A 13131-nucleotide genomic window follows, 5' to 3' on the forward strand; every position below is an offset into this window, starting at 1 on the left:
TGAAAACCACAATCAGCATTCTCTTCTCTATTATGTAATCCACAGATGGCTTTGAGTGCTTAACCTGTCTTTTAATTGTCACTCCACATTTTAGCGGAGGGCACTTTGGTCGGCTGTTGTTGTTCTACAGTACTTCCGATATTGATGTAGTGGCTCTTGCAGTTGAGGAGGGTCAAGACTTACTGTCCTACTATGAATCGCCAATTCAAGGGGTGCCTGACCCACTTTGGAGAACTTGGGTGAATGTCTCTGCAATGGGGGAACCCCAGTACACCTGTGCCACTTTGTGCCTCAAAGAACACGCATGCTCAGCGTTTTCCTTTCTCGGTGCTTCTGAAGGCCCCCAGTGTTTTTGGATGACATCGTGGATCAGCCCAACCGTTAACAACTCAGACTTCTGGACCTACAAGAAAAACATGACCAGGGTAGCGTCTCTTTTTAGCGGTCAGGCTGTGGCTGGTAGTGACTACGAGCCTGTGACAAGGCAATGGGCCATAATGCTGGAAGGTGATGAATTTGCAAATCTCACAGTTTCTATTCTTCCCGACGATTTCCCAGAGATGGATGAGAGTTTCCTAATTTCTCTCCTTGAAGTTCATCTTATGAACATCACAGCCAGTCTTAAAAACCAACCAACCATAGGACAGCCAAATACTTCTACAGTTGTCATAGCATTAAATGGTGATGCCTTTGGAGTGTTTGTGATCTACGGTATTAGTCCCAATACCTCAGAAGATGGCTTATATGTTGAAGTTCAGGAGCGGCCCCAAACCACAGTGGAGATGATGATCCACAGGACAGGGGGCAGCTTAGGTCAGGTGACAGTCCAATGGCGTGTTGTTGGTGGAACAGCTACTGAAGGTTTAGATTTTATAGGTGCTGGAGACATTCTGACTTTTGCTGAAGGTGAGTTACGGTTCTAAATGGATTTCAGTTCCCCCTGGTAAAGTCGTTATAGTCAGTTTTTATGACAAGGTTCATATGAATTTTTACTGTATACATTCTTGCTAATGTGTAAAAGTGAATGATGGTTTTGAAATAATAGTAGTTGGCTTGTTAATGGTTGACATGACATATGTAGGCCCATGGCATAGGGCCCTACATGTGTATCTTTTTTAGTTTATTAAAAAGATTTTCAGGGAATGTGAGAATTTTATCCCTTTTATGTGTGGTAGCAGAGCCTTTAAGGAAGTGTAGAGGCAGCTCTAAAGCAACTTTTAATTTTGTAAGGGAAGTTACAAGAATGAGCCGGGTAGCTACAACCAAATGTGGGTAAGAAGTATTGGTAGCTAGGAAAATGGGTACTAACTGGGAAGCTTTTTCATATGCACTAGACAAATCAGGATAAACCTCCAAAGAAAATAATTTGTAAGTATAAATAGCATAAACTTTGGTGACTTGATTCATATTAAATTAAGACTAGTGGTAGATCAACTTATAATACTGTTCTTAGACTTAGATGGGACCACTATTTTAAATTTTCATGAACAATGAAATTGCAGAGAACTTGGACAATAATTAGAATTAGGGTCAGATTCACTGATTCTTTTCCAGGGTTGGTTGAATCATTTATATTTGAAAATTTCAGAAGTTCATATATTTAAAATAGTTTTCTTTGGGTAGAAGAACGATATCTTTACTGAGATCATTATTTAAATCCTGATTTAGTAAATTATAAATTCCATATGATTTTTTAACATAGTGTTTTTCTGATTGAAAAGTAATATTTATTCATGAAAACTTCAGGTTATACAACAAAATGAAGGAAGTAAATGTTACTCACAATTCCATATCTTAGAGCATTCATTCATTGCATCTTTTATCATTTAATTTTAATGCATATACTTTTTTGGAAACAGTAGTCAGGGGTCATGATACATATAGATTATATACTTTTTGAATCATCTAATAAGCATTATATTTTAGAGTAAATTTTTAAAATAGTATAAAACTTCTCAAGAATGATTGTTTCCTAGTAAATGGTTTTGGGAACGATGGAATAATGATATGCTTGATGTATGGGTTTGTGTGTGTGCACAGGTTAGTAACTGGTAACATTTCTCCCTATTTCAAAGGAAATATTGAACTTTGAGGAGGGACTGGAGATGAAAATTTAAAGTTAGATTTTTTTAATGGCTTTGGTAACAATAAAGAAGCAATCATATAAAGTAGTGGCATTATACAAATTAGTATTACCTTGAATTGTAACTTTAGAATCACACGAAATGGACTATATTTTATAGTTAACCTAGATTCTCAGATAACATACACTCTCTTGAGGCAGTCTTGACACTGAATTGATAAAATATAACAGGGTCGTGAGAGAGAGAACATGCATTCACATCCATTTTCTCCTTTCTCCTGCCTGTTCTCACCCTTTCAACATCTTTCCAGAAAGTGGCAAAGAATTAGATGGGGAACACTGTAGGTGAACAGCAGAAGCAGTGTTGGGTTTGGGGGTTTTCAGTGATGCCCTATCTACTAGTGGGGTCCTAGACCAAATTGCAAAGTAGATTGCTTGGCCCTTATTGCTGTTATGTGTCCCTTTGAATTCCTTTTCTGCCTCCTTCCCTTATTGCCCGAATCCTGGAGACTAGTATTTGACGTTGTCATCTCATCTGGCTCCCCAAAGACTTATCCCGTTTATGTGGGTTCTCTTGCTGAGAATTTACCATCCTTTTCAGTTTCCCATTTTGACCACTATTCCCTAAGTGTTCCTGGTCTTTCAGGGAAGTTTTGGCTTTGATTACCTGAAAATCATTCATGGTAATGCCAAAATGAGAATGTGACCCCACTTTCTAGAGGGATCTGTTTCTAAACAGTAGATGCTTCAGAACCTCTTCCCCTAGCTAGGTCATGGTTCTAGGCTAAAGACCAGCAAGTAAAACCATGATTCCTTGAAATAGTTCTACCCTTTAACTTTCCATAATTCAAAATGTGCTTTTCCACAATCTGCCCATATTAATGAAAATTTTACAGTGTTTTATAGGTGAAAGGGTATACATACTTACATACAACATTTGCTTATAGTGGCACTAATATTACTCATGGTATTGAACTGTTATAATTCACTCATGTATTTTTACTTAACTTTTTTCTTTGAAAGAAGTTATCTTGGACCTTTGTGAATTCTCTACTGATGATTTTCTTACTTAGGTTTTATTCCATTAATTCTTTATAGGTGAAACCAAAAAGATAGCCATTTTAACCATTTTGGATGACTCTGAGCCAGAGGATGATGAAAGCATCATAGTTAGCTTGGTGTACACCGAAGGCGGAAGTAGAATTTTGCCCAGTTCCGACACCGTCAGAGTGAACATTTTGGCCAATGACAATGTGGCGGGAGTTGTTAGCTTTCAGACTGCTTCCAGATCTGTCATAGGTCATGAAGGTGGGTTCCTTTCTTTGTTGAGCACATTCATTCTCTTTTCCATGGATGTCATTTTTTGTCTAGTTTTTTAAAGTTTCCCATTTTAAAAATTCTTTCATTATTTTGTACAGCTGGGTATGTTAATGTACATGGAGCTTATTTGGGAGAGGGCTGTATAGTGAACTGTTTAACTAGATTTAGGAGCCTCGCAGATTGGTATTGTGTTCTAGCTTGCCATTCCCCACTAGTGTGATTTTAATGAAATTGGTCAAACCTAGGATGCTCAGCTTTCTCATCTGTTAAATGAAGGGACATACTACTTCCTTCGTAGGTTTCTGTGTGAGGATTAAGTGGATAAATGTAAAGTGCTTAGCATAGTTCTGGGCACATAGTGTATATGTGCTCAGTGGTAGCTGTTGATGTTAAATGGTGAAATATTGGCTCTCTGTTCAAAAAAAATATAGCAGTTTCTGATCAGTGAATATTTTAGCTTGGATTTCCTATGTTTGTATATTTTATGAACAAAGTGCCAAACTAGAAAAAAATTATACAATGTCCTCTTTTCCCGTAAAAAAACAGTAATTTCCTTGAATCTTAATATTTTACATCATTTATAGGGTTTACATTTATAGGCTACTTTTTGTTTAAACCATTATAGCAGTGTTTTTGTCTTTGAATAAGTCTGTTTGAGATAAAACTGGTATTTATAGTCTGTTTCACTATAATTTGTGTTTAAAATTAAAAAATAATTGTACCTAAAAGAGTTAAGAAATGAAAAAGATATAGATCGTGCATTTGGACTTCGACTTTATGGATGAGAAAACTGAGACAGAGAGATTAAGTGACTAGACACAATCATATAGCTAGTTAGTGACTGTGCCGGAAACTGAATGCATTTTACTGTGCATTACCTTTTACCTTACTGTACTCCCAACTTGCAAGTTTATTTAACTTAATGCAAATATCTGAGCCATTTTCCAATACTCTTTCCTTTTATTAACGGTTTAAAATCTCATGTTGTCATAACAATTGTGAGTAAAAGTGACTAACACATTGCTATAAGTCAATCTAAAGACAGATCATCAACTCCCGAAAAAATTATTTGTAGTATAATACAAGTAAAAAGTCACTGGAAGAGAAGTTAATCTCAATAATAATGACAACAACAATAACACTTATTGAGTGTTTTCTGCATGCCAGACATTTTACATCCATCATTTCACTTAATTTTAACAGGGCTATGAAGTGGGTTTGACGATATACACCAGTTTTTCACACAAGGAAACTGAATGTTAGAGAGATTACCCAGCACATAGTTATTCATGGTGGGGCTTAAACCTAGTGTTGTCTGAATCCAGAGCTTATGCTATAGGGCACCTTGTGAGAAGAAACTCGTTTTGCTTGAACTTACATCTACTGCAGAACCTGACAATGCAGGAACGTCGGGTAAATATTTCAGGATTTGAGTTGGAAGAATAATGAATTTGAGTAACAGTGTCCATGTGAGAGGAGGAAACTTGGTGAGAGAATCTGACTCTGTCTTAAGCTAGGGGTGGAAATTGGATTTTTAGAGATAATCGTTGAAATCAGGAAAATTAAAGATCTAAAATTAAGATCTTAGTGGACAGAGGGAGAAAGCAAGTTGTCAAGGTTGGAGCTATGTGGGACACCAGGGTAAGGTGCTGGGACAGGCAAAAGGCAAAGGGTAAAGGGGAAAGAAGGCTCTGCCAGAGAGGTGGGAAAAGACCAAAATAAGAATGTGTTTTCATTAGTTATCAGAAGAAAGTAACCAGCGTGTCGTACTACATGGGCAACAAGTGAGATTAGATTCCCAAATGGGCTAGAGGGAACAGTAGTAACTGCAGAGGAATTGTCAAGGAAAACTTGGCATGGAAAGCAAATAACTAAGGATAACAAAAGACAGGACTGTAGAAGCCTTGGGGGCAGTGCTCCTCAAAGCACAGTCCTCAAGCTGACATCTGCACACGAAGTGTTTGCTTTTTGTTTGTGACAAGATAAGTTTGAAAATTGAAAGGATCCTTCTAGAGACTTTTAAAACGATTTCATTTTGCTGTGATATCCAAAAGTGATATCTAGGGGCTTACATTTTGTATGTGTGTTCTTTTTGCCATTTAACTTATCTAGTCATTTATTTTATTGTGTTTTACAAAAATGTCAGTTTATGATAGATCAAGGAAAACAAAACAAAACAAAAAACAGACAAAAACCCCTTGTCTGGGACTTCCCTGGTGGTCCAATGGTTAAGAATCCACCTGCCAATGCAGGGGACACAGGTTCGACCCCTGGTCTGGGAAGATCCACATGCTGCGGGGCAGCTAAGCCCGTGCGCTCTAGAGCCCGTACACTGCAACTACTGAGCTCACGTGCTACAACTACAGAAGCCCATGGGCCTAGAGCCCGTGCACCGCAACAAAGAGTAGTCCTCGCTCACTGCAGCTAGAGAAAGCCCGTGTGCAGCAACAAACACCCAGTGCAGCCAAAAAAAAAAAAAAAAGGTGCTCAAAGCAGAATAAAGCCAACCCAGAATTCTATACTAGTGAAAACATTTGTCAAGAATGAAAGTGAAATAAAGATATTTTCAGATAAAAGAAAACTAAAAAACATTACTAAAACAAAACCAAATCCCATCCTTCACTGCATTAGGGGTGAGAAGCACTGCCTTAGGTGATATTCTGTTTGTTGGCTCTGTGAGCAAGGAAGGGAGAAAAATTGGCGAAACCAGATTAAAGCGTAGAGTATTTTGGACTTGCTTTGTTTTATTGAAGAAATATAGAGAAGAAGACAATGTAGAAGAAGAGAATAAAAGTGTTAGTGGCATGGGGGTGGGTATAAATAAATTCAGGGACCAGAAAGGATTAGATTTAAGGGAGGACACAGAGCTGGACTAGGTATGTGATTTTCAGCAATATGATGGGATTTTTTTTTTTTAAGAATACAAAAGTATTTGGATGTCCAGGATCACTTGAAGGGCATTTTAACCGTAAAGGAGCTAGCGTCATTACATGCGTCCTATGGAAGTCTGGGTGGTGACAGTGGTGGTGGGTTGGAGGCTCTGAAGAAACCCAGGCTCTTGTGCTGAGCACCAAGTCATCTTGGGGAAACTGCAGGGTCTTGGCACCTGTGTTCTCTTTCACCTGAACGAACTTAACACCTGAAAACCAGATTGTGGTCTCTTTAGTCTCCAACAGCTAAATATCTGCAGGGGATGCAAAGAGAAAAAATTATTAGTCATTAAAACACGTGGTCCAAACGTGTTATTGGTTTATCATATCAAAAGCATATCCTATCTGCTTCATCATATCAATCTATGAGCATGAGTTTGGTACAGGAAATAGAACAATGAATTGCTTTCAGTAATCAGTACTCCCTAGAATTTTTACATTTTCTAAATAAAAATTGGTAGGAATTTCTATTTTTTTTAATTTACTTTTCTTTCCCTTTTCTCCTAAACCTTTTCCTAGAGTCTAAATTAATTTTCTTTTTTCAAAAACATTATGTCTAACCTCAAGAATTCAGTATTTTGCGCATGTATTCTTTGTATTACTGCAAACTTTCATAGAGAAATGTATATCAAGCAGATGTTTACAAAAATGAAAACTTCATGGTGATTCTTCAAAGATAACTGCTAAAGAAATGGGGTAAAAAAATCATGCCATGTAGACTGTTGACAGTGTTAACATTGCTTTTGACTTAGTGTTGGAGTTTCATTTACGTGATTAGATTTAAAATGTGGACAATGCTGAATTTCTGGCTCTAGAATACATTTTCATTTCATGGGGAGGAATTGCCTTAGTGTTTAACAGTGTATTGAATTCTGTAGAATCCTATTTCTACATTTTTGTCCTAAAGCAATTGGACAGATGCCCAGTGGTAAATATTACTTTCTTTCAAATGTAATGGGCAGACTTTAGAAATATAGGACAATAGATTTTTACTGTGGTTGCAAAGTATGTATAAATGTGCTCTTTATAAATCTGTGTTAAACGTTTCACTTCACACATCTCTGCAGCATTATAATCATTATGTCACGTTCAATGGATTTAAAATTTCTCCTTTTCTCAGAGACAGCATGTATTTTTTCTAGGTAAAGATTTGAACAAGAGATGTGATTCTTTAAAAATATATATCGAACTGCTATATTAGAAACACTCAACTTTTTTTCTTATTGACAGTTTGTGTTTCATATTATCCCTGTAATTGTTTTAAGTCATTTTCTATTAATTGTAGAGCACAGTTTGGATGGTTCCTGTATACCACGTATACATGAATCTATTAAAATATATTTCCTGTATTTTAGTTTTCCATTATTTTTATACACATTGTAGTTGACGTTTATCTTTGTAAAAACAATCCTGATTTGTTTTAGGAAGAAATACATGAGATACTCTGGGTTATTAAAATTAATTTTATATTCATATTTCTTATTTGTGTTAGGCTAGGTCTAGAACCCATATGATCTTCCTTTTTTGGGGTCTTTTATGGCCACGCCACGTGGCATGTAGGATCTTAGTTCTCAGACTAGGGATCGAACCCATGCTCCCTGCAGTGGAAGTGTGAAGTCTTAACCACTGGACTGCCAGGGAAATCCTTTGTTTTTTTGGTCTTAGATCTTCTGCTTAAAGTTAAAATGTATCACCGATTTTTTGGTGGACTCTAGATTTCATATCAAGATGATCTTACAGGAATTAGTCAGACTCTTTAGTGGGGGAGGGCCCTCTCTAGGTCTTCATTCTGGGCAAAAACTAGAAGGCAGTGTGGTAAAATATTGGCTATCTGAAAATTTTACCTTCCTTCTTTAGGACCTATCTTCTGTTCTTCCCTCGTATTTAGAAGACTGAGCACTTGTTTCTAATTTTTTCCTTTTCCTATGTTCTTTGACTTCTCCTCTAGGTAGAAGGTAGCTTTCTGGTAATTCTTCCTAGAAGGCTTTTTTAAAAAAAATAAATACATTTATTTTTTTATTTATCTTTGGCTGTGTTGGGTCTTCGTTGCTGAGTGCGGGTTTTCTCTAGTTGTGGTGAGCGGGGGCTACTCTTTGTTATGGTGTGTGGCTTTCTCACTGCGGTGGCTTCTCTCGTTGCAGAGCACGGGCTCTAGGCGCGTGGGCTTCAGTAGTTGTGGCTCGCGGGCTCTAGAGCGCAGGCTCAGTAGTTGTGGCACACGGGCTTAGTTGCTCTGTGGCATGTGGGATCTTCCTGGACTAGGGGTCGAACCCTTGTCCCCTGCATTGGCAGGCGGATTCTTAACGACTGCACCACCAGGGAAGTCCCTAGAAGGCATTTTAAATGGACCTGATTCTTGGCAGTCTGCCTTAAAGAGGCAGTTAATACCTCTATTTTGATTCTTAGGAAAACCTTCACACTATTTATGCTGTTGACGTGATTTTTAATAGGCTCATGAAATTATGTGTTTAAGGAATACTTGGTTTACCTTTTATTTGTGTGTGTGTTGTGCTTCAAATTGTGTTTCTTGTAATATTTTCTTGCAAGTTAAATTCTTGCATGGTAACATTAAATTTTCAAAGGTGATATTAAGTGGTATTAGACTGAGCATTTTAAAATTTATTTATTTATTTATTTATGGCTGCGTTGGGTCTTTGTTTCTGTGCGAGGGCTTTCTCTAATTGTGGCAAGCAGGGGCCACTTTTTTTTTTTTTTTTTTTTTTACACAGGCCTAGTTGCTCCGCAGCATGTGGGATCTTCCCGGACCGGGGCACGAACCTGTGTCTCCTGCATCGGCAGGCGGACTCTCAACCACTGCGCCACCAGGGAAGCCCGGGGGGCCACTCTTCATCACGGTGTGGGGGCCTCTCACTATCGCAGTCTCTCTTGTTGCGGAGCGCAGGCTCCAGATGCGCAGGCTCAGTAGTTGTGGCTCACGGGCCCAGTTGCTCTGCGGCATGTGGGATCCTCCCAGACCAGGGCTCGAACCCGTGTCCCCTGCATTGGCAGGCAGACTCTCAACCACTGTGCCACCAGGGAAGCCCTAGACTGAGCGTTTTTACATGTAATAAGTTTGTAGGAGGATTTTACTTTTTTCTCTCCTTAGCATTTCATTTTTAGTTTTGCCTTTAATGGTGTATTTATTCCCAAATCTCTATGTACCATCTTACAACCATAATTTTTTTATTATGATATTTACAGGTTCCCCTTCAATATGGATTTTCATTGACCTACATTTTTTTTTGCCACTTGTATTCCCACTGCATTTTTAGCACTTGTTCAAACTTCTATAATTTTCATTTTGAAGTATTACTGGGTTTTGTGATTTAAAAAAAATTGAAAACCATGAGTCTATACCTTTTTGTTTGGGTCATCAGACAACACTGTAGGTGAAAGAGCTTAATAACTCCAAGGTTCTCTCTCTGCCATTCAGTAATAAACCCTTGAGAAATTCTGCCTGGTATACAATAGAGAGACTCCAGCGTTTCATTGTAGTGCCTGCATTTTATTCATATGAGTTATATAAGTAAAAAAATTTTAAATGGCATGGCAATTATGGCTGATTGTACCCATTCTTTCAGTTATATCCTATCGTTGGACACTCTTATTTCTAATAACAGTTCTTTTATGTTTCAATAAAAACATCCAAGTCATAGTCTGCTATTGTGATAGCAATTAAAAATTTTTTTTTGTATTGAAATATTTTAAAATGTGTACATTAAACATTGAACTGTTTTAGGAAATTTTATTTAGAAGTCTGTTTTTGCTTTCTTATATTTTCTGCTGTCCCAAAATAATTTATGTAATAAATGTATTAAAGTTATGTATGCTTAAATTTAGTATGAAAATTTTATTTTGTTTTTTAGTAATTGAAATAAGATAATCTCTAAATTAATGAATTTATGATATTTTAAGAAACCTTTCTATTAGAAATAATTATTCAATTTTATTATTTTAAAAAACTGTGGTAGTTAAAACATATTTGGAAAGGGTGTTTATATTTTACTGTGTTATTGCTACTCTCCTCATTTAAAAGTGTCAGAAGTGTGTATTTATTTGGATAACTAAGTAAAAGTGGTATTTTTAATGAACATGCATGGATTTCAACTATATGTCTATGCTATAAGGATGTGTTCTTTAAAACCTTTTAAACATGAATTCATTTATCTTTTAACAATTATTAGTTTTTAGTAATATAATTCATTAATGTACCTTAACTTCTGTTCATCATCATAAAATTTTTGAATTCAGCATATTTTCAGCAAGACACATGGCCATCACCAGTACTCCCTAGGAGCTTACTTTTCAATTCCAGCAATTTAGAAGAAATGACTTTTATGATTTTCTTCAATTTTACAAAATATTACATGAGGATAAAAGCCAGGAATGGAAAGTATCTAAAATGCCTCATTTATCCAGGAAGGATAGCTGTAACTTTGGTGAAGTTACAGAGGTTGATATACAGATTTGACACCTTTCCTTTGTATTTCTTTCTATAAAACAAAATCATTGATGGTATATGTAAGTTACAATTTCAAGAAATGTGATTTTCAGGTATTTGCAAGCATTTTTATGCATGCATTGTGTAAAATCACATTGCATACCAGTGTAAGGAATTTTTGTCCTTTTGGGAAGTGAAGGAAGAATTTACTTGTGTTATTACTAGTTTTGACCATGAGGACTTAATTATTTTCTTTAATTTACAGAACATTTATGTTCTGGTGCATGTTTTGGAGTGTATAAAAGTTTGTGTTTTCCATTTTAGCATGTGCTTTTGTAACTCTTACATGTTAAACTTCCTGAAGTTCTACTAAATGGAAGTATTTAGAAGTGGGATAAACAATAATGTGTTGATAAACAATAAGCATGTATAAGGCTTCTAGAAAATTGCAAACAAAACAGCTTTGTAATATTCTTAGAAAAGGTACTGTAGTAGTTGCATGTTTGGGATTTGGGTTTTGTTGACTTCAAATGTTAAGCTCATTTTACATTAAACATTCATCAATCTGTACATTTCACCTGCAGGAGAATTTTTACTATTCCATGTGATGAGAACACCCCCTGGTCGAGGAAATGTTACTGTTAACTGGAAAATTATTGGGCAAAACCTAGAACTCAATTTTGCTAACTTTACCGGGCAACTCTTCTTTCCTGAGGTAATACCACCAAGAAAAGCTTTACTGCAATATCTGGAGGTAACTTGTGTTTTGTGAGGAAAATGGGAAAACTCTGATTATGTAATACAAAGATTAATAGAGATCCAAGAGGGAGCTGCTTCCTTAGAAACCTAAAGGAAGAACATTACTCAAAGAATTTCTAAGACTTAAGGAGGGGGTTTGTATTTCCATATGTACTAGGTAGATCTCCTTTAAAGAAACAGAAAAAGTTGACTTTGTATTTGAGGCAAGCCCTCTTGTTGCGTTCTTGCCCTCCCACTGTTGGTGTCAACTGTGTCATTAAGAAGATGATTACTGCTTGTCCCTCTTCTCTTACCCCTCACTGTCTTGGAACTTTCAATGCACTTGGAACTTAAATGTTTCACTGCTATGAAACAGCACATATAGCCTGAGAAACAAATGTCTTTTTATCTTCTGTTCACACAGTATTTTTGAGGTTACATTTAAAAGCTCTTGCTGACAGTTTGAAAGAAGATGATTGGTGGAAAATAACTATAGGAAAGCAGTTCTTGGGTAGAAAGTTAGCACTACTTTATTGTTTCTCTTCGTCTTCTCTTCTCCACGCTCACTTGATATGAATTCTTGTTTGGTAAATTGTTTCATTCTTTTTCTCTTCATTTTCACTCCCTCAATATTAAGCCTAACCCCTATAACCTTCTGCCTTGAGGACTACATTTGACTTCTAATAACTGGTTTCCCTACAACACTGGTCTTCTTTTCCATACTCCAGTTTTTCCCATTAACCACATAGAAATCTCTCCAACTTATTGCTTTGTCTGGAATTTTCAATAGGGCTACATTGCTCACTAGATAAGATCTATATTCATGAGCTCAGCACTCAAATCTTCCACAGTTGTTCCCTATCTACTTTAAGCCTGTTTTCTTATGAGTCAGTGGTTTTTTATTTAATTTATTTTTTAAGCCACAGAACACTTTGTTTAAGTGAAAATATAGTTGGATGCACAATTTATAAGGCCAGTAAAAGCAGGAGATAGTTTGTGCTCAGTGACAGTAGAGGGATGAATTTCTTTCTGTTTGACATAGGGGTCATTGAATAAAACAATATCTGTGCATCTGTTGGATGACAATATTCCTGAGGAGAAAGAAGTATACCAGGTCATTCTGTATGATGTCAGGACACAAGGTAATGCAGAATTTAATTAAATTATTTTTCTGGTGTATTATTCTTTTCAGAAAAAAATAATAGTTGCTGTCTCTATATTTAACAGTTAGATGCATAGCGATTTTAAAAATGTTATTTAAATATCGTCTGCCCCATAACATTTAGATCCAAAAGAATCAGCTCAGAATGAAAATACTTATCTTTATGGATTCAAGTTAAAACCTCTAAAAATTTTGCTAAATATTTCCTATGGAGTAAAATATATTTCCAAAGGTAGAATTTAATGAAATTAATTTTATGCTAAGCTGACCAATTTGGATTCTGGATCAGTTTTATGGATAAATTAGATTTACTAATTTGAGCAAGTTATCTGGGTATTTTCCTCAGTTTCTAATCAATTTCTGTAATTCAGATGACCAGTATAGAACATAATGACAATAATAGGTCGAGCCAAAAAAAAAAAAAAAAAAAATTTTCTTTTTAAAAAAAAAAAAAAAA

The 13131-nt window shown here is 36.2% G+C and overlaps 1 protein-coding gene across 1 annotated transcript in view; it reads left to right on the plus strand.

Annotated features, from left to right (window-relative positions):
- Positions 1-13131, plus strand: part of ADGRV1 (adhesion G protein-coupled receptor V1) — a 510622-nt gene that overhangs the window by 89327 nt on the left and 408164 nt on the right. The window contains exons 33-36 of the mRNA XM_024734350.1: positions 95-906; positions 3182-3391; positions 11359-11489; positions 12555-12654. Coding sequence (XP_024590118.1) covers positions 95-906; positions 3182-3391; positions 11359-11489; positions 12555-12654 — 1253 coding nt within the window. The remainder of the gene's footprint in view (positions 1-94; positions 907-3181; positions 3392-11358; positions 11490-12554; positions 12655-13131) is intronic.

This window comes from Neophocaena asiaeorientalis, unplaced genomic scaffold (assembly GCF_003031525.2).
Source record: "Neophocaena asiaeorientalis asiaeorientalis breed wild unplaced genomic scaffold, Neophocaena_asiaeorientalis_V1.1 scaffold184, whole genome shotgun sequence".
NCBI classification, from domain to species: domain Eukaryota; kingdom Metazoa; phylum Chordata; class Mammalia; order Artiodactyla; family Phocoenidae; genus Neophocaena; species Neophocaena asiaeorientalis.